This window comes from Chrysochloris asiatica, unplaced genomic scaffold (genome assembly GCF_000296735.1).
Source record: "Chrysochloris asiatica unplaced genomic scaffold, ChrAsi1.0 scaffold00003, whole genome shotgun sequence".
NCBI classification, from domain to species: Eukaryota; Metazoa; Chordata; class Mammalia; order Afrosoricida; family Chrysochloridae; genus Chrysochloris; species Chrysochloris asiatica.
Window position 1 is genome coordinate 52,273,553 of NW_006408521.1, and position 19,163 is coordinate 52,292,715.

Consider the following 19,163-nt stretch of genomic DNA (forward strand, 5'->3'; position numbering starts at 1 on the left):
CACAGGGTTGCTATGAGTTGGAACCGACTGCATGGAACACCACCACTACCACCACCATGTTGTTGTTGTCAAGTGTCAAGATGGTTAAGCAACTCTGCTTAGGGCTTCTGAGGAGCTGTTGGTGGGTTTGAACCACACCTTGTCAAATTTAAACCATGGATTATGGCTTTGATGTTTTTTGTTATAATTCAGTCAACCCACAGGAGAGGTCATTCAGATTCTTTTAGAGTTAAGTAAAACAAGTTTCTCACTTGCAATGAGTATGTGTGTGGTTGTTAGGTGCTATTGAGTCGGTTCTGACTCAAAGCGATCCTGTTCACAACTGAACGAAACACTGCCTGGTTCTTTACCACCCTCACAATGGTTGTTACATTTGAGTACAGTGCTGTTGTCATTGTATCAGTCCATCTCCTTGGGGCGGGGGAGGGAGGGTTCCTCTATTTCGTTGACCCTCTGCTTTACTAAGTGTGATGTCCTCCTCCAGGGACAGCTCCCTCCAGATAATATGTCCAAAGTATGAGAGACAAAGTCTCGCCATCCTGACCTCTAAGGCACATTCTGGCTGTACTTCTTCCAACACAGATTGGTTTGTTCTTCTGGCAATCCACGGTACTTGTAATATTCTCCAACACCCTAATTCAAATGCATTGATTCTTCTCTGGTCTTCATCAACTATAATACACGTAAAAGTAAGTGCTGAACTTTTAAAAGGCACAAACTGGAATCTTGGCTCTTCAATCTTAGACATACAGTTGGCTCCCATTATTCGAGAAATCAGTATTTGTAGATTCACTTGCTCAATTTCTGTGTAATCCAAAAACCAGTGCGTAGAGACTTTGGTGGTCACCCGAAGACGTGCATAGAGTGGCTGGCACTCTGCCTTCTCGCTTCAGCGCTCACATCATCAACAAGTGCCCCTTCATGGTCTGTGTAGGGCCAAGTTTCACACTTGTGTGCTTTTTGCTGGTGGTTTCACTGTCTCAAATGGTCCCCGAGAGTCATGCTGAAGTCTGTGTTGTTGTTGTTGTTGTTATGTGCCATCGAGTCGGTTCCGACCCATAGCGACCCTGTATAGGGTTTCCGAGGGTGTAATTCTTTACGGGAGTAGAAAGCCTCATCTTTCTCCCGCGGAGCAGCTGGTAGTTTCGAACCGCTGACCTTAAGGTTCGCAGCCCGATTCATAACCACTACGCTACCAGAGCTCCTGTGTAGCGTTCTTCAAAGCAGAAAGGCTGTGATGTGCCTTACGGAGAACATATGTGCATTAGTAAGCTTCATTTGGGTGTGAGTTATAGTGCTGTTTTCTGTGAGTTCTATGCTAATGACATAGCAATGTGGATTAAATAAAGTGTTGTTAAGCAGAAACACAAGAGTCCTGGTGTGGTGCTGTAGGAAAAGCACTGGACTGCTAACCGAAAGGTTGGCAGATTCAAATGCACCAGCTAGCTGTTTCTTGGAAACCCTATATGGAGTCACTGATTTGGAACCGACCCGACGGCACTAGCAACAAGAAAGCAGAAACACACATAAAACTCGGTTACGTATTTCTGTATTTATCAGTTGGCAGGCACATTGCGTTTTGCTATTTGCTTTTTCAATGTTTTTGGTGATCTTATGTGGGAGCCCTGTTGGTCCCGTGGTCTTGCACTCAGCTGTTGATTGAAAGGTTGACACTTCAAACCCACCAGCTGCCCCACCGGAGAAAGATGTGTCTGTCCATGTCCGTAAAGATGACAGCCTTGGGAACCCAGTGGGGCGGTTCTGCTCTGGTATTGGGTCACTATGAGTCGGAATTGACTCAGCAGTTATTGGTAGTGAGTATCATGATCGGATTTACACTTTTAAAAGCTCCCTCAGGAGGGTGGAGGAGAAGCCGGGAGATCAGCCCCCAGTCTCTGCCGTAATCCCAGTGAAGGTGCTGGTGGTGGCTTGGACCAGGGTCCAGGAGGGCAAGCCAGAGAAAGGTCCACATTTGGGGGTTTGTTTGGGAGCCCTGGCAGTGTGTGAGGGAGTGAAACTGCTCAGCTGCTAACTGAAAAGTCAGCGGTTCAAACCCACCTGCCGCTCTGCAGGAGAAGGATGTGACAGCTTGCTGCTAGAAAGATGGTAGCTTTGGAAGCAGGGGCAGCTCTGCCCTGTCTCATAGGGGCGCTGTGAGTTGGAACTGACTGGATGGCGTTGAGATGTTACTTGAGTAGTGATTTTTTTTTTTTTTTTAAACTCTTTATTGTGACTTGAATGACGATCATCAGTGTTCCATTCAACAAATCATCTACTTTGTTTCACTTCAAGGACTACAATCTCCTCTCTGCAACGACAGTTATCCCACCTCCTCCCTGCGCTTCCTGTTTCCATTCCACCCTCCTTCCCAAAGTCCTGAACTTCGTCCTTAGGGAATTGTTGCCCCTTTTGATCTTGAACATTGGCCATTCCATGGGGAGCGGACCTTACTGGTACTGTCGGTCCCCCTCCCCCCGCCCCCCCCCCCTATACTGACCTCTCTACCACCTGACTCCACGGTACGTAACAACAACAACCACCAGGCTTCAAATGGGGCCATGAGGCTGAGTTCCATTCCAGACCTGGAGGGAGACCGAGGGCCATAGCCTTGGGTTCCTCTAGTCTCTTTCTGACCAGTAAGCCTGGTCTTCTTTTTTAAAATAATTTTGTGTTTTCTTCCACATTTTCTCTTACTCTACCCAGGACTTCTAATGGGATCCCTTTCAGAGGTGTAGACAGTGATAGGGGGCACCATCTCGTTCCTGGGTAATGATTTTACAGAGCATGTTGTCACTGAGTTGTCGTACAGTTGGTGCCAATTCGTGGCTATCCCATGTACAATGGAATGAAACATTGTTTAGTCCTGTGTCATCTTCACAGTTGTTAAACTTGCTTGAATCCACTGTTGCTGCCATCGTGTGTTTTGAGTGCCTTCCAATAGAGGGGTCTCCTCTTCCAGCACTACATTGGACACTATTCAGTTAGGATCCATATGGTTTTCATTGGTTGATTGTCAGAAGATAGCCAGACCTTTCTTCCTAGTCTTAGTCTGGAAGTTCTGCTGACACTTGTCAACTGTGGGTGATCCAGTTAGCATTTGAAATACTGGTGGCACAGCTTCCGGTACTCATAGCAACATGCAAGCTACCACAGTCCAACAAACTGAGGTCATCCAGAATGAAGCAACCTCTCAACTTCTCAGTCACTACTGTTCAAGCCCCAGGCTCCATCCTTTTTCTTCTGGGAGGATCAGTGTTATTATGTGCCATCGAGTTGATTCCGACTCATAGCTACTCTGTATAGGATTTCTGAAAAGTGGCTGGTGAATTAGAACCTACACCCTTATGGCTAGCAGTCCAGTGTTTATTCTACAGCGCCACACCAGGATCAGTGTCTACTTGAAAATCTGCTAATCTCTTTGCTTCTGCTCCTGCCCCTTACCTGCTCTTCTCAAAATGATCTTTTTTTTTCTTAAATGTTTTATTGTGAACATTACATGGGAGAACATTAGTTTTATATTCATTCTATCATATATCATCTCATTACAATCCCCTCCATGCATTATCAACTAACCAAAGGGTATATACCCTGTAATCCTGCCCCCTGTACCCCCCAGGTCTTCAGCACACAGTCGCTCTCCCTCTCTGGATCTAAAGTCCCTAGCTGCTCCATCGCTCTATCTACATCATCATCTCTGCCTCCATTTCAGGCATCACTGCTTCTCTGGGTAGGGTCCTGCTCTCCGCTCTTCTCCATTGATGGTCCTAGGGACCTCCGCTCCTAGACTGCAAAGTTAATCACTCCCCTCCTTGCTATAAAACATCTACCTTTACATTTCCAACCCTCATAATCAATCCTGATAACAATTATTCACTATTGTATCACAAGAGACCCGTCTGCATTTCATTGCATCAGCCCCGCCTAGTCAGATTGAATACTACTCACTGGAGATTCTGCCTTCCTCCAGGCCCTCTGGATCTAGGTTCCTTCTTGAAAGCTTGTAAGCCAGTCACTTCTTGCCTCAAAATGATCTTTTTAAAGCACAGATCAAATTGCATCCTTCTGCCTGTAAGACCCTCCAGTGGCTTTCAAGCTCCTCACAGGGTCCACACAGCTCCCCCCATCCCCACCCCATTATTTGCAGTTGCCCACCTCTTAACCTCATGGTAATCTTCCTCTTTGATCCTCACCCACTTTGCTCTCTCGAGTACCCTTACCCTCGAATGTGCCTCGGTTTTTCCACCTCAGGGTTATTGATCTGTGATTCTCTCTCCTGGGACCTTCTTCCCCAGCTCTGAGATGTTGGACTCCTACTTCCATCTTCATGTCAGTCATCAGACGTCACTTTGAGAAGCCTTCCCTTCCAAGGACCATGAGAGAGAAACCCATGTGCATCTCAGAGCCTGGCACCCATTGGTCAGCTCTTCTCTGTTTCCTAATGGCAATTTCTCTTTGAGTGGCTATGAATTAATTCAGTAAACATTCAAGTGGAATTTACTGCTTAATTTTACAATTCCTCATCCACAGCCATTTTAGCAGTGTGTTTATGGGGGAGGGAGGATTGGGTGTATGGCAAGAGCAAGAAAATCACATTATTTTCTCATTACTCTGTGAATGAATGAATCATTGCCACAGCTTCCCTCCAACTGCAGGGGATTGTAAAGACAATAAGAAGATGCTCTCTTAATGTGTTTGGGTGACAGCTATAATCATTTTGGCTGTAGGATTTTAACACTTTAAGGATAGGAGGTAATAAATGCCTTCTATTATCCTGGCCTCATGCAAGGCACCTTTACAGATCCGAACTCAGTCCTCTGGAGTTGGCCCACCCGGTGGATGACAATAGTCCCACTGTGCAAATGAGAAAACCAAGGCCCAGGATGCTAAGGAAACTGCCCCGAGTGGTGGTGCATTTCACCAGATCTGTCTGATGGTTAATTTCGTATTTGATGAGTAGCGTGCTGTTTTCTTCTACGTCGTTGTTTAAGTGCTACCGATGCGGTTCTTATTCGTAGCAACCCTGGATAGGGTTTCTGAGGAGCAACTAGCTGGTGGGTTTGAATCACTGACCTTGTGGTTTGCAGTCCAATTCCTTCTACAGCGTGTCTGAATTGTTTCATTCACACATTACGAAAGTCGAGCCATTTATCAGTTTAGAACTTTTAATAAAGTCGGTCAAAACTGAGTTGGCTTTGCTGCACTATGTATGAGAGGGTGGTGTGACATCTTCCTGAAGCAGACCATGAAAAGCAGATGTGAAGGGGTTGGGCATACAATGTATTTGTTAGTCACGTGCCACTGAGTCAAGTTTTGACCCTTAACGTCCCCCCATGTGACAGAGTAGGGCTTCCAAGGCTATAACCTTTAAGCACATTGCCAAGTTCAAACCACCAATCTTTTGATTAACAGTCAAGTGTTTAACCATTGTGTCAGTAGGGTTGCGTTGGTACTGTCAAGAGGCAGTTGGCAAACCATGCCTTCCTTTCTACCATGAAGATGTTAGAAGGAAAGGAACAAAAGGCATACACCTTTATTTTCTTTTCTGGTAGAAAGTAAGTGTTCAAAAGTTTCTACATTTCAGACTAAAACTTTGATTAAGGTACACTAGCCACCCCTCCTAGTCCAGATTCTTAATTTTGTTTTCGTGTGTGGAGTCTTGATGGAGACCCACTGATCACACGGTCATCTTCCTGATGGGAGGTGTTTGTTCTGTCCCTTCGCCCTGAAAGCGGGTCATTTCTAGAAGAATGAAACAGACGAGAACTAAATCCACCCTGGAAGTGAGTCTGTTTGAACTGGGTGAAGTTCTGGGTCTCTGAAGGCTTCACTCTTCCATCTACTCTCTCCAAGTGTCCACCCTGAGGTCAGCCGTCCCCTTGGCTCCTCTTGATCCTGTGAGATGACAGTGCCCTTTGCCCTGTTACTTACTCTGTATATTTCTCTAGAACTCAAGCCCTTGCAGTGCTGGATCTCTGACCTACGGTCTTACTGGGTGAAGGAGGGAGCCGACTAGGATCTGGCCGGAAGAGCAGGGAGATGTGAGGAGATCTGGGTTGGGCAGGCCAGATGCCTTCAGTGGGCAGTTAGTCCTCCTGTACACAGACTGCATTGGGTCCCAGATGAGGGTGCTCTGGAAAGCAGTGGCCTCCCAACAAGGCACAATAGATCTATAGCTTGAGTACAGAGTGTCTCGGGCGCAAAGAAAGTCACCCAGGATAGGTCGAGGGCAGAAGTCACGAGTCCTTAGCTTAGCTCTGAACCTGGAAGACACAAGCCTGTTGACATTTGGGGTCTTGCCTGTCTGATTCAGCTGCCCAGGGAAGTGCCTGGCACATGATAGGTGAAAAGACTTGCTGAGATGGTTGTGCAGTGATATCCACATGCCTCACTTGTTGTAGGGATCACATGAGAGGATGGAAGGGAAAGTTCTGAGGAATCTGACTGGCCTGTAAGAGGCTAGGTCAGCGGCTATGGCGTGTTCATGGCTCCATCATCCTGGTACCCACCTGGGAAACCACACCTGAAATCAGAAAGAAGCTTCAGGATCAGGACAGGTACTTCTCGATGGCTAGGGGGCTCCCTGTGCATGGATCCTGGAGGGGTAGTGACCCCAGGGGTCTGCCTCTGGACTGCATAGAGCCGGACAGCCACATGCTGGTCACACCACCCTGCTTTGTTCAGACGTCTGATGGCTCCTCTCATTATACCAAGTCTCCCTGGACTGAACCCTGCTAATCATATACCACTGCCTCATCCCTGTGTCCTGGTGGGATTTGGGAGAACTCGCCGAACTCCCAGCAGCTTGGTTGGACTATGCTCCATTTGGGTTATGTCCTCAGGTACTCGGGCAGCCTTGTTTTGCCTGGCACCCATTTAAAAATGTCTTGTTCTGATTCTAAGAACAATACATATTTGTTTGCCTATATGCACATAGATTTCTGCCTCTACATAAGTGTATTTGTATACATTATCTATATACACACACAAATATGCATAGGTGTTTATGTACACATGAATAAGCTGGTGCTGTATTTTCATGCCTTAGTGGCTGTTTTTCCTTCTTGTCGCTTAACTTGGAACTCCCCTAACTGTATAGATAAGCCCACCCCTCTCTTGAGTGGCCAGGTGATGGGAAGGTCTGGCACTTGCCAGATGCTCCGAGAAGCACTAGCATGTTGATTAAACAATACTGATCTGAGTTTTTATCTCCTTTTTTGTGGTTTGCTTGTCTCGGCCAACATTTGGTCTTTACAGATGCAATCTCTGTCCCATCTCTCACATCACCTCATTTGTTTTGGGTTTGGGAACCAGACGCCAAACGCATTTTAGACTAGTACATGAAAGAAGGATAAATTGGCCTTCGGAGATGACGGGTAGGACTTTTCTGAGTGTAACAACACGTAGGAGGAATGTTAATACGAATTCTGTGTTGCGTGACTTGGTTTAACAGATACGTTTTTGTGTTTTCGGGGCCTGGCTGTGTTTACCATGAAGGGACCCTAAGTTAGGGGTGTGGCTGCAGTTGTCTCTAGAACAAAGGAAAGGATTTTGAATGATACCTTGTCAGAACTTTTCCCTTATGTCTTCCTAAATTCAGTGTGTTACATTGTTTTGCACGCATACCAATAAACCTCTCCTTTTTAGATTTTGATGAATTTGAATGTGAAGAGTCCAGTTTAAGTTGCTCCAGCGACGAGTTCAGCTACAGAGTATGAGATTTCAGGGACATCAGTGAAGAAGGGGAGGAAATCAAAGGGCAACCTAAGTCCCTTCTTTCTCCCGAGACTTGATTCATGGTCTGGCCCTTTGCCAGAAGTGCCTAACATGTTTTAGCTACAAAGCAGTTGGCTCCAGAGCCTGAGAGGCCCCTGGGAGTCAAGTCTGTGTCCTCCCAGCACCGCCAACGATGAAGCCTCGGCTTCCAGAACACCACTTGTCTTTTACTTGGAGCCTCTTGTTGTTGCAAGTAAGCCATTTTCAAAACGGAGTAGTGGGTGAGGCATGCCTCTTTCTGGGGCACACATGGACATACATGTGTACAATGTCACAGCAAGCTAATGTCACACTGAGCTATTCTTAAAATAGCTCAGTCCCTGAAGCGGGTGGCTTGGGTGTGTACCTTGCAGGGAGGATGAGGTCGAGCTTCCGTCTGAACCGGAGGTCCCCCATGTTTTCCAGGACACACATCTGTCTACTGAAGGTCTGAGGAAACAAGGCTCCTTGGTTTCGTGGAAGCCTCCAGGATCTCCTCAGAGTTCTGACCAAATAAAATAGTAGGTGTAGTGGACTTTCTAGTAAACATTTCCCAGAGTCTCTGGTACTTGGACGCCAGGGCATCACCACCGAGGGTGAAAGGTCAAGTGACTGGCCTAAGGTTCCACAGCCGGAGAGTGGGGGGCACACAGCTGGGAGGGATTCCCCAGTGCACATGGTTTGTGGGATTTCTTGTGTTCCTTTTTGGGATTGTCTCTCTCCTAGTCCATTTGGTACTGGCACATTGTTTGTTAGAGTCCCCTACAGCACAATGGGCGTCCTGGTGTGGTGCTGTGGGTTAATGCGCTGGACTACAAAGTCAGTTTGAACCACATACAAGGTCACTATGGGTCAGAACCGACTTGATGGCACTAAACAACAACACAGCACTATGGATTTACACACCACCTGCCAACTACAAGGTCCGTGGTTCAAACCCAGCTGTTCCTGTATAGAGTCGCTATGAGTAGGAACTGACTTGATGGCACTGAACGACAGCACTATAGAATAAGCACTGGACTGTTAGCTGCCAAGATTGGTGGTTCAAACCCACCAGCCACTCCTCAGAAACCCTACATAGGGTTGCTCTGAATCAGACAACACTTAATACCAACAGCACCAGCCCCGTCTGTCTGTGTGTCGTATGAACAGCATGTGATTGATGCTGGAACTGGTCCCAGCAAGGTCACCTTGGAGGACAAGTTTCTGTAGAACTTCCAGATGAGATAGACTAGGCAGAAAAACCTGGTGATTTGCTTTCAAAACTGAAATGCTCTGTATCCCACGGGGTTGATCTGACTTTCGTGGACAGATGTGTGTCCTGGAAAATATGGGACCGTCAGGGGCATACTGAGGCTTGACCCACCTACTTCAGGGTCAGGGAGGTTTTCAGAATGCTTGGTGTGACATGTACGTGTAGGTATGTCCCTGCGTGTCCCCAGAAATAGGCACACCGCACCCTCCACTCTGTTTTGAAAATGTTTAAATTTGCAATGACAAGGAGCACCAAGCAAAAGACAAGTAGCATTCTGGGAGCTTCATTGTAAGACTTAACCTCCTGGGCCTCCTGGACTCATGAGCCAATGAAAACTGTATGGATCACACAGATTATTGTCCACGTAGTGCTGGAAGATGAGCCTCCTAGGGTGGAAGACCCTCAAGTACGCAGTAGCTGCAACAATGGATTTGATTGGATCAAGGTTGTGAGGATGGTTCAGAGCTGGGCAGTGTTTGCTTCTGTTGTGCATAGGGTTGCCATGAGTCACCGCCAACTTGACGGCACCTAACAACGATCCTCTTCTTGCTAAGAAATGGGCATGTGACCCAAGATGGGCCAACTCGACACTCCCTCCCTGGATTCCCGTGTCCTGAAACCTGCTTGTGCCAGGTAGCCTTTCAGGAAATTCCATTTTTGCTTCAGTTATTCAGAGTTGGTTCCTGTCTCTTGTAACTGCATTCAGTTTACAACTGGCTGTCACCGGGTCTGTTGGACCTCTTTCCTTTCCACCACATCATTGTGTGGCCAGGGCACGCAGTCTAACCCAGAAGCAGCCAGCGCAATGGTGGTCGTCATCCTCTTGAGCCCAGCTAACAACTCTCAATGCAGCGTGAGTGAATCTGAAGAGAGCTGCCTCGGAACTTGGACCTCTGGGCGGATCTAAGAAGCTCGTCTGTCGTCGCCTTTGATTTTCCTTGGACAATCTCACTCAAACACATGGGGTGTCAGCCTAGAGAAGTCTAGCAGCCCAGCTTGCCTGAGCTATTCTGTGTTCCCAGGAGGCAGCACCTGACCGCGGCTCTTCAGTCACCTGACAGCTTTGATGGTCCCAGCATCTGTTGTATTGTGCTCATCCACTCCTTCTACCTCAGGATCAAGGGGGGACGTAACAGAGCAAATTCCGTGTCTGTGCCCAGGTGGGCGAATTAAAGTGAAAAGACCCTTTTCTGCCAGCCCCCAAAAATGAACAAATTACCAGTCTGGTCAAGCTCTTTTAGGCAGGAGGAAAGTGTGTGGGGTGTGTTTGTGTGTATGTATCTGCATGGTATGATGTATGGTATGGAATATGTGTATTACGGTGTGTGTGGTGTCTATATGTGTGGTGTGTGTATATAGTGTGTGATGTGGGCTGTATGTGTGTATGAGTGGTATGTATCGGTATGTGTTATGGAGTATGTGTGGTGTGTATGTGGTATGTATATATGTATGTGGGATGTATGTGATGTCTGTGGTGTTGTATAGTATATGCGTGTAGTATGTGTGTATATGTGTGGTGAGGAGTGTATGTAGCATGTGTGTATATGAGTGGTGTGTGTGTGGTAAGAGTTTATATAATGTGTATGTGGTGTGTTTGTGTGATGTGGGCTGTATATGGTGTCTGTATGTGGTACGTGTATATGTGAGTGCTATATGTGTGTATGTGGTGTGGAGTGTGTGTGTGTGTGATGCATGGAGTGTGTGTGTTGAGGTGGGAACCTCTTTGGTTCATAGTATTCTCTAAGTTATCCATCAGCTAAGCATGTGAGTACCCAGCAGTTTCAGCCCAAGTCACGAATTCATCAAACGGAGTCCCGTAGTGTTGCGTTGCAGAGACAAATGAGGCGGCTGGGTCTACTGTGCACTCAGTCTGGTCTCTAGAAGGTCTCTCTCTTCAGAGACGACAGATGGCCTTTTGGCCTGGGAGGTGTCAGCTGACCTTCTGGACCACAGGGCATTTGGTCAGAACTGTTGTCTGAACCTGGGCTTGATCTTCTTGGGCAAGGGGGGAGGAAGAGAGGAGTTCAGTGGTCCCCACTGCAGGGACTCAGAGGTGGGGGGAGGGTAGGACTTGAGTCCTGCACAGTGTCTGGGCATTCGGAGGGGGCGTGTCTAAGAACCTGCACCTCCCCCCCCCCTTCCCAAGGATCACTTTCATGATGGCAATTTAAACTGCCATCCTGAGGAACTGATCTAGAAATACAGATACTTACACGACGTCTCCCTTCCCCTAGGCCAATGTTTAGGAATGAACTGTCATGATAATCAGGTAGCATTAAGTACAGGTAACTTTAGATTTTCAAAAATGTTTCAGGGCAGGGTTACTTTTGAGGGGTTGCACTGGAGGGGTGGCTATTGTCTTTAGAACAGTGACTCTCATTTTGGAGGCTGCTTCCTGGAGGTAGGCCCGGCTCTGTGGAGCGGAGTTTGAGCTGTGTTAGCGATCTCAGCTTAGTTTCCTCACTTGGTTAAAAAGTGAGGTAAATGCGTTAGAATATGATCCGATCTCTAAATTTTCTTCCAGCTTCAAAGTTGGAAGGTTCTGTGGTCTCTGAATTTCATTTGGAAATGTATGACTAGGGTGGTAAATCATACTTTGAATGATGGTTTTTAAAAGTAGAGCAGAATGTGGCTGTGTAATAATTGCCTGGACACTATAGTTTTAGGACCTTTTTATTAAAAGATATACATGTTGTAGGTGTGTTCACACATATTGTTGTTGTTAAATGCTGTCAAGTTGGTTCGGACTCATAGTAACCCTGTATAGGATTTCCAAGGAGCACTTGGTTAGTTTGAACCACCGGCCTTCTGCTTCAAACTGATCCTGCAGTCTAGTGCCTTATCCCACAGCATCACACCAGTACTCATGTATGTATGTGCTTATATTATGGTACATTGCATTACATTCATGACCCCAGTGCCATCGAGTCAATTCAGACTCACAGTAACCCTACAAGGGCACAGTAAAACTGCTCCAGAGCGTTTCAGAGACTAAGTCTTTATGGGAGCAAACAGCCTCATTGTTCTCCCTCAGAGCAGCTGGTGGGTTTGAATTGTTGACCCTGTATTTAGTAGCTTAGTACCTAACGCACAGAATCACCAGATCTCCTTTATTCGATTCATACACACAGAGAGAACTGTGGCTCTGTAGGATGAGCACTGGACTGCAAACAACAAGGTTGGCAGTTCAAGTCCACCAGCTGCACCATGGGAGAAAGATGAGACTTTCTCCTCCTGCAAAGATTTACAGCCTTGGAAACCCTATACAGAGTTGCTATGAGTCAGAACTTGACAACAATTATGATCTTAAACTATTCTGTTGTTACAATTCAAAGGAGTAAAACATGAAGATATTTAAACCAGGTCAAACATCCGTGGAGACAAGCCCTAAAGCTTTATGTCTTACCCATTTTCTGTGACGTTTTCTCTTTGAACACAAGGTCGCATCTCTGAAGGGACTGATTTCATCATTGGGTGGAATAGAGGTTTTCAAAAGCTCTGTGGGACTCAAAATGATCTACAAAATTTCTCTGGATTTCCTTTGAAACAGTACTAGCACACACTTGGGGAACCTGGCAGGTTCGGGTTTCTGTGGCTCACGTGGTCTGTTGACACGGCACCTGCCAACCTCACTGAATGGCCCTGGACGCCACCCACAAGATTACCCGTGCGGATGGATACATAGATAAATCCGATTTTGTGTGGTTCTGTAACCCTCTTGCCTTGTCTGCCTAATTCATGAATATGCCACAACCATGTGACAAACAGCTAAAAATTTAAAATATAATAATAAAACAGTTGTTGTTTGTAACTCCACAGGCACGGTTGCTTCACACGGAGCCTGGAATATAATATGGTCCGTGGGAGAAAGATGAGGCTTTCTACTCCCGTAAAGATTTACACCCTCGGAAACCCTATACAGGGTCGCTATAGGTCGGAACCGACTCGATGGCACATAACAACAACAACAACAACATTCTCAAGGAACTCTGATAGCATAGTGGTTACAAACTGGGCTGCAAACCGCAAGTCAGCAGTTCGAAACTACCAGCTATTCTGCAGGAGAAAGATGAGGCGTTCTGCTCCCGTAAAGATGTACAGCCTCGGAAACCCTGTACAAGGTTGCTGTGAGTCGGAACCGACTCCCACGGCACATAACCACCACCATTATCATGTAAGTTTGGTGTCTGTGCCCCCCAGTGCCCACCTCCCCCATCAGTTTAGTTTGTCCTTCTGTGCTGAAAGCTAGGTGACCAATATTTCAAATACCTGCAGGGTCACCCGTGTAGATAGGTTTCAACAGAGCTTTCAGACTACAAGACTGACTCAGAAGAAAAGAACCTGATGATCTAGTTCCAACAATTAGCCAAAGAGAACCCTGTGGGTCCCAACAGAACTATTTCTGACGAGTACCGGAAGATGCAATGAGCCCTCCAGGTTGGCGGGCCCTCAAAGTATCCAGTGACTGTAGCAATGGGCCCCATCGGCATACCTGTGATTATGCAGGTGTCTCCAGACCAGGCAGTGTTTCGGGGTGACTATGGGTAGGAGCTGATTCAGTGGCCACTGAGAACAAGACAATGATGGCTAGCTATCATTGCTATTCACGCTGGGAGTTACGGTCACCCTATTTGGTGCGTGCACACTACGAACACTTTGTACTGTGGAAACACTCATTTGATTATATTTGCGTATTTACTTATATGGTGCTTCCTGGTAAATATATTTTCTATAATTTAAAGGCATTTTAGCAGATTGTATTGGCACATTCACTTTCTGATGCATATACGAGAGGGCTTCAAAAAATTTCTTGGAAAGAAATTCTGTCATCTTTTCATTTAGTTTGTCCCCAAATTCTCTGAAGCCCCCTTGTATGTGTCACATTACATTAATTTCATTTTCTTTCATTTTGAAAGTATGTGGAACCTCCATGGAATAATTTCTTGTATTTTAGTTTCTTCTAGTAGGAAAAAACACATACACACACACAACAATCGAACCCCCAGTGGAAACTGCTTTTATGCACTGAGACTCCCAAATGCTGCTTTATTTTTATGTACAGACTCTCTGTGGGTGGACTGCTGAGATTCTGGCTCTTGGAAATGTTTTTGAGCCCCAGGGAAACTGAATAGGGGAAAAAAGAGCTAATTAAAAAAGCTGCCATCCGCCTCCTCTAATTAACTTGCTCTCGGCTCCTGAGAGAGGGTTCGGAAATCTGAAAACAAGACAGGCCGGCCGGAAGCAGAGACCATGATGACAGTCTACGGTGGCCCTTGGTGTTTTGACCCAGAAATAGTTTATAGTAAACAGGGGCCACACCACAAAGGGGCTTGCTATGCCTCCCCCTCCCCACACACTTCCTCTCTGCACTCGGGTGGCAGAGAATGGTGGTCCCTTCTGAGCAGGTGTCCTGGCTGGGCAGCTGCAGCCCCAGAGACCTCATTGGAATTCAGCAGCTAGGATCCAAGTGCATCCGGCCCTCCCTGTCGCCTGCTTATGCTGTTGGGACAAAGCAGAGGTCCTTTGTGCTCCAAAGCCAGTCATCACCAGTGTCCAGGGAAGCAGGAGGCCACTGAAGAACTTGCAGTCTTTCCGCCCACCTCTCTTCTGGAGCCGGTAGCCTCAGAATCCCGGGACGCTGTCAGAGAACCTCACAGCACCGTGGTCCCGTGATGCTGACCACGTGTGACATCTAAAGAGACTTAGATCCCAGAGACACCAGCAAGGAAGTCTGGGTGGGAATTTGGGGACAGAGGCTGCACTTCCAGCAGAGATGGCTTTCAGCTCTTGGCAGATGTGGTCCCCGGTGGAGTGGGCGCGGTGGGTGTGGACAGCCGTGACCAGCAGCAGGGACTCTGGTCTCCTAGTCCTTCAACACAGCACTGGAAAGAGGCAAGTTGACTATGTGTGTCCCGATGCATATGGGGTCAGGGCTGGGGTGAGGCACCCAGGGTTCACCAGCTCATTAAAACCCTCGATCTTCAGTTGTGTTTTTCACGCCGGCAAACAGATTCTTCAAAAACTTCAGGTTCCGCCATATGTTGTTGTCAAAGTGGGGATCTTAAATTCTCCCCGTAGACAAAAGCAAGTGCATTCCTATTAATGTGTGTTTGTAAAAGGACGATCTCCCCTGCCGTTTGGGCATGAATTAGGAATTTGCTTATGAAATGTATTCGTGCACAAGCTTTAGAAGCAGCTCTGATGTATCTGTTCTTCCCGTGGGGTCCCTGTGTCTGTTCACAGGGGCCCTGGTTTTTGTGGAGGAGGGTCTTTAAGTTGTAGAAGCATCTTTAAGTTGTAGAAGCATCATGTAGATTTTCAGGAAGGAAATTCATCAGATGACTTGGTTTGGGGGTTCCGGCTGGCCGGGAGGTATTGGGTTGATTCTCTGGGGACCTGCTGATGGTCTTTAGAAGATGGTGACCTCTGCTGAGGGAACCCCCCAACTTTGAGCCTTGATGGGAGCTAAGCTTTCTGCACCGTGGGACTTTGGGGCTCAGTGATGGTACTCCTCCCTGCTCCATCATGTCATTTCCCTGCTGGGACCATTTGTACTCTGCAGTCCTCACCCTGTTCAACTATTGAGATGGGAACTAGGTGGCCAGGCCCCAAAGGCAGCATCAGAGATGGGTCTGACTCAGGACTGTGGACCTTAGTAACAGGAGCAGATTAGGGGAACCCTGGGTGGGGAAGCAGGACATGTTCAGCAAACACATTCCTTCTGGCTCAAAACGGTGTCACCAGCTAAAGCAAGCGATAGAGAAGGCTGGCTTGCCGTCGGCTCTGGGCTTGGTTTCATTTGGCCCAGTGGCCTTCCCTTGGTGCTGGGTAGAGCTGCCTCAGTGGGGTTTGGTCCAATTCCTTGAAAGCAAGTTTTACCTCAAACCAACCAAGAGACCATCCCGGCACTGCTGGGCTCCATGGGCTGTTTGATTCCATGACCAATACATTTTGGGGCTGGCTAGTGTGTTTGTTGTGGGTTAATGTGCTGGACTGCAAGGTTGTTTGAACTGCAGCGTTGGTGGTTCAAGCTCACCAGCTGCTTCTCGGAAACTCTATACAGGGTGTTATGGGTCAGAACTGACTCGATGGCACTTAACAACAAGTGTGTTTGTCCATCATTAGCTGTCATTCCCTCAACAGGCTCCGGCTTGCTGGGGTGAGCAGGAACTTTGAGTAGAGAAAAGGAGAAAGGAAATCAACATGACACGGCATCAGTGGTAACTAGTGTTGGCAGGTGCTATACAGGAAGGCCAGGCCCGAGGGCGAGTTTGTGCTGTGGACTGGGAGGGAAGCAAGTTGGGCCTGCAGCATCGAAGTGGTCCTTGGAACTCCTGAATGCCCTCCTGTCTGTATGACTGCGACGATGACCCAATAGCTTATGCCAAAGTTTACCACATGGCCTTGTATTGGCCACGAAGGGGAGCCGTGCATTCCAAGGAGAGCTGAGTTTAAAGGCAGTATCATTTGGGCACCATCAAAACTGGCGATGTTGAGATTCACTCTTGTGACTCATGCTATACAGTGACCTTCCCCGAGTCCGTCCCGGAACTGTCTGACTGAACATCGGTCAGGGGTCGGAGACTGCACCATGCCCAGCAGGATAGGCAGGTGGTTCTTCTGAGCAAACAGGTGTCTACCCCTTTCTAACCTTGGCTGTCTCCGTTTCTCTCCATCAGGAGTTCTGATTCGGAAGAAGCATTCGAGACCCCAGAATCGACCACCCCTGTCAAAGCTCCCCCGGCCCCACCTCCCCCTCCCCCTGAAGTCATCCCTGAACCGGAGGTCAGCGCCCCGCCACCTGTGGAAGAACCAGGTAACACGGGGGTCAGGAGCTCCCTGGGAGTGGTGCAGCCGCATGGCTGTGAGCCCAGGAAGAATCCAGGGGTCTTCTGGGACATACCTGGAAAGGACAGTCCAGTCTCATGGATACCCTGCCCACTTCTGGGAGTGCTTGCCACGTCTGATTGCTTTTGATTTTGGCTTTGTACCATCTGACTGCCGTCCTCTTCAGCAAAGCACAGCACAGCCTCTGTTCTTGCGCACACACACACACCTCTTTCTGGGTGACAATACCTACCTTTCAGGGAAGGGCCTGGAGAAGTTAATTACCGCTAAGCCACAGTCTTTGGGAACCTTGCAGTACATGGGTCGGCATCTGAGCAGCGACATAACACTTCTTTGAAAATACAGTGAGCATGAATGCGTGGAAGCTTACACAATCAGATTGGAACTGTGTCTGCTTAAAGCCCCCGGTCTGGGCACTGCAAAGATCTGCGTGACAAGCTGTCATTGTTCCAGAAGCCACTCCCTGGCCCATTCTGTAGATTGGCATGAGTGGGAGGTCAGGGAAGGCCCATGCTGAGGACCGAGGGAAGGAAGGAGAGGGATGAAGGGCTGTTGCTTGCTTCTGCACGGCACTGACCCTAGCTGAAAGTGCCCAGAGAACCGTGGAAGCAATAAAGACCTTGGCTGTAGCTACAGATGTGGTTTTTCCTCCAGGAATCCTAACATTTTACAGAACAATCTGTCATGCTGTGAGCCATCTCAGTGTGAGGGATGTGGGGATGGCAAGATGCTGGTGGGGTGTTGGGAAGGACAGGATTCACCTTATAGAAGCCTGATTGTCTTACCCCTAAAACCAAGAGGCTGACTTACTGGACTCCAAGGTCCCTCGGTTCTGGCCTTCCTTGGCTCTATGATTGGAATACCTGGCTGTCGTTACAGTGACTGTGTTATTAGAACTCACATATGAACCCGAAGGTGAGGGCCTTTCACAGACCGGTCAGGGACAGAGACAGCGTGGTGTCACAGGGGCATGTGCAGGAGTTGGGGGCCACCTTTGTGCCTGGGGTAGATACTTGTACATAGCACCCAACTTCAGCCCAGCAAGAATGTCCATTTTAGGGAGGTACCACTGAGGCTCAGAAGGACCAAGTTACCCTCCTGGGGTTGAATAGCACGTCAAAGGATGAGGCGGCCACACACACACTCATGAGCTCTGTTAGTCGGGCTGCTAACCGTGTGTGTCACATGAGCCACAGGTACCAGGAAAGGCCAGGCCTTGTCACCAGAAAGGGATTTCCGACCGTTAGATGATCTGGGGTCTGCCAATGTGTCCCATCATAACCAGGATTCCAATACCCCTGAATTGCCCCATGCTAGCCCCCACTTGTCCTGGCATGATGCCGTCGGATAAGCACTCGACCGTAAGGTCAGTTTGAGCCACAAGACGGGTGGTTCAAACTCACCAGCTGCTCTCTGGAAACTGGGTAGAACCAACTCGACAACAGGGCATTTGGTTTGGCTTGAACATGAGTGGTTGTCCCACCTGGGGGGGGGGCTAGTTGAGAGCAGGGATGCTACTAACATCTAATGGGCAGGACAGCCCCCTGCAACAAAGAACCAACTACCTCAAAATGTCAACAGTGCTGAAGATTCAGAAACCCCGCCTCAGATTGAGTTTTCTGATCCATGATGATTTAATTAGGACATGTCAGTTCTAAACAGGAAAGCTGCATTACACAGGCAGGGAGCTTGTTCTGGGGAAAATGAGGAGCAGATGGTTACACTGACGTTCTGCTGATTATCAGGGAGAGCTGACACGTGAGGGGTGTCCGAGAGCAGCCACGGTTAGGTGAGACCTTTCTCAGAAGTGAAGGAGCTAGGGGGCAGGATGCTTCCTCTTTATCTTGCCAGCCCCCCTGTGGGTCCTCCTCAGTGTCACTGGTCCCTTGGGCCCTCCATACCTTAAGTCCAGGAAGCAATTATAGGGTAGGAACACGAGGCCCCTGCTACCAGGAAAGTGGGGTGCTCAATGGTGTGGGGTCCTGGAGAAAGTCTTAGAAAGAAGGAGAAAAGAAGTCAGGGGTGTTTGGAGACAGTGGCGAGCTTAGTGGGGAAGGACATAGTGTTTGAGAGAACTGCCCCGTCTGGTGGGATGCGTGCTCCAAGTCAGAGCGGGGTGGGATCAGGGAGGAAAAAAGAGGCAAAGGTTTGAAACCATGGCTGGCTTCTGAAATTTGTTCTCAACTAAGAGGCATTTGTTGAACCTGCACAAGTAGGAGTGACCGGTTGAGGGGGAAGCAAACAGAAATGAGAAGACGCCGCAACTCAAGTGGCTTGGAGTCTCCTGGTTTTGCAGCCTCCCAGATCA

General features: G+C 48.0%; 1 protein-coding gene across 2 annotated transcripts in view; it reads left to right on the plus strand.

Annotated features, from left to right (window-relative positions):
* The window catches only part of TACC2 (transforming, acidic coiled-coil containing protein 2), an 81,218-nt gene that overhangs the window by 18,634 nt on the left and 43,421 nt on the right, over positions 1–19,163 (plus strand). For both annotated transcript variants that reach the window (XM_006831420.1, XM_006831421.1), the window contains exon 2: positions 16,687–16,823. In XM_006831420.1, the coding sequence (XP_006831483.1) occupies positions 16,687–16,823 (137 nt within the window). The remainder of the gene's footprint in view (positions 1–16,686; positions 16,824–19,163) is intronic.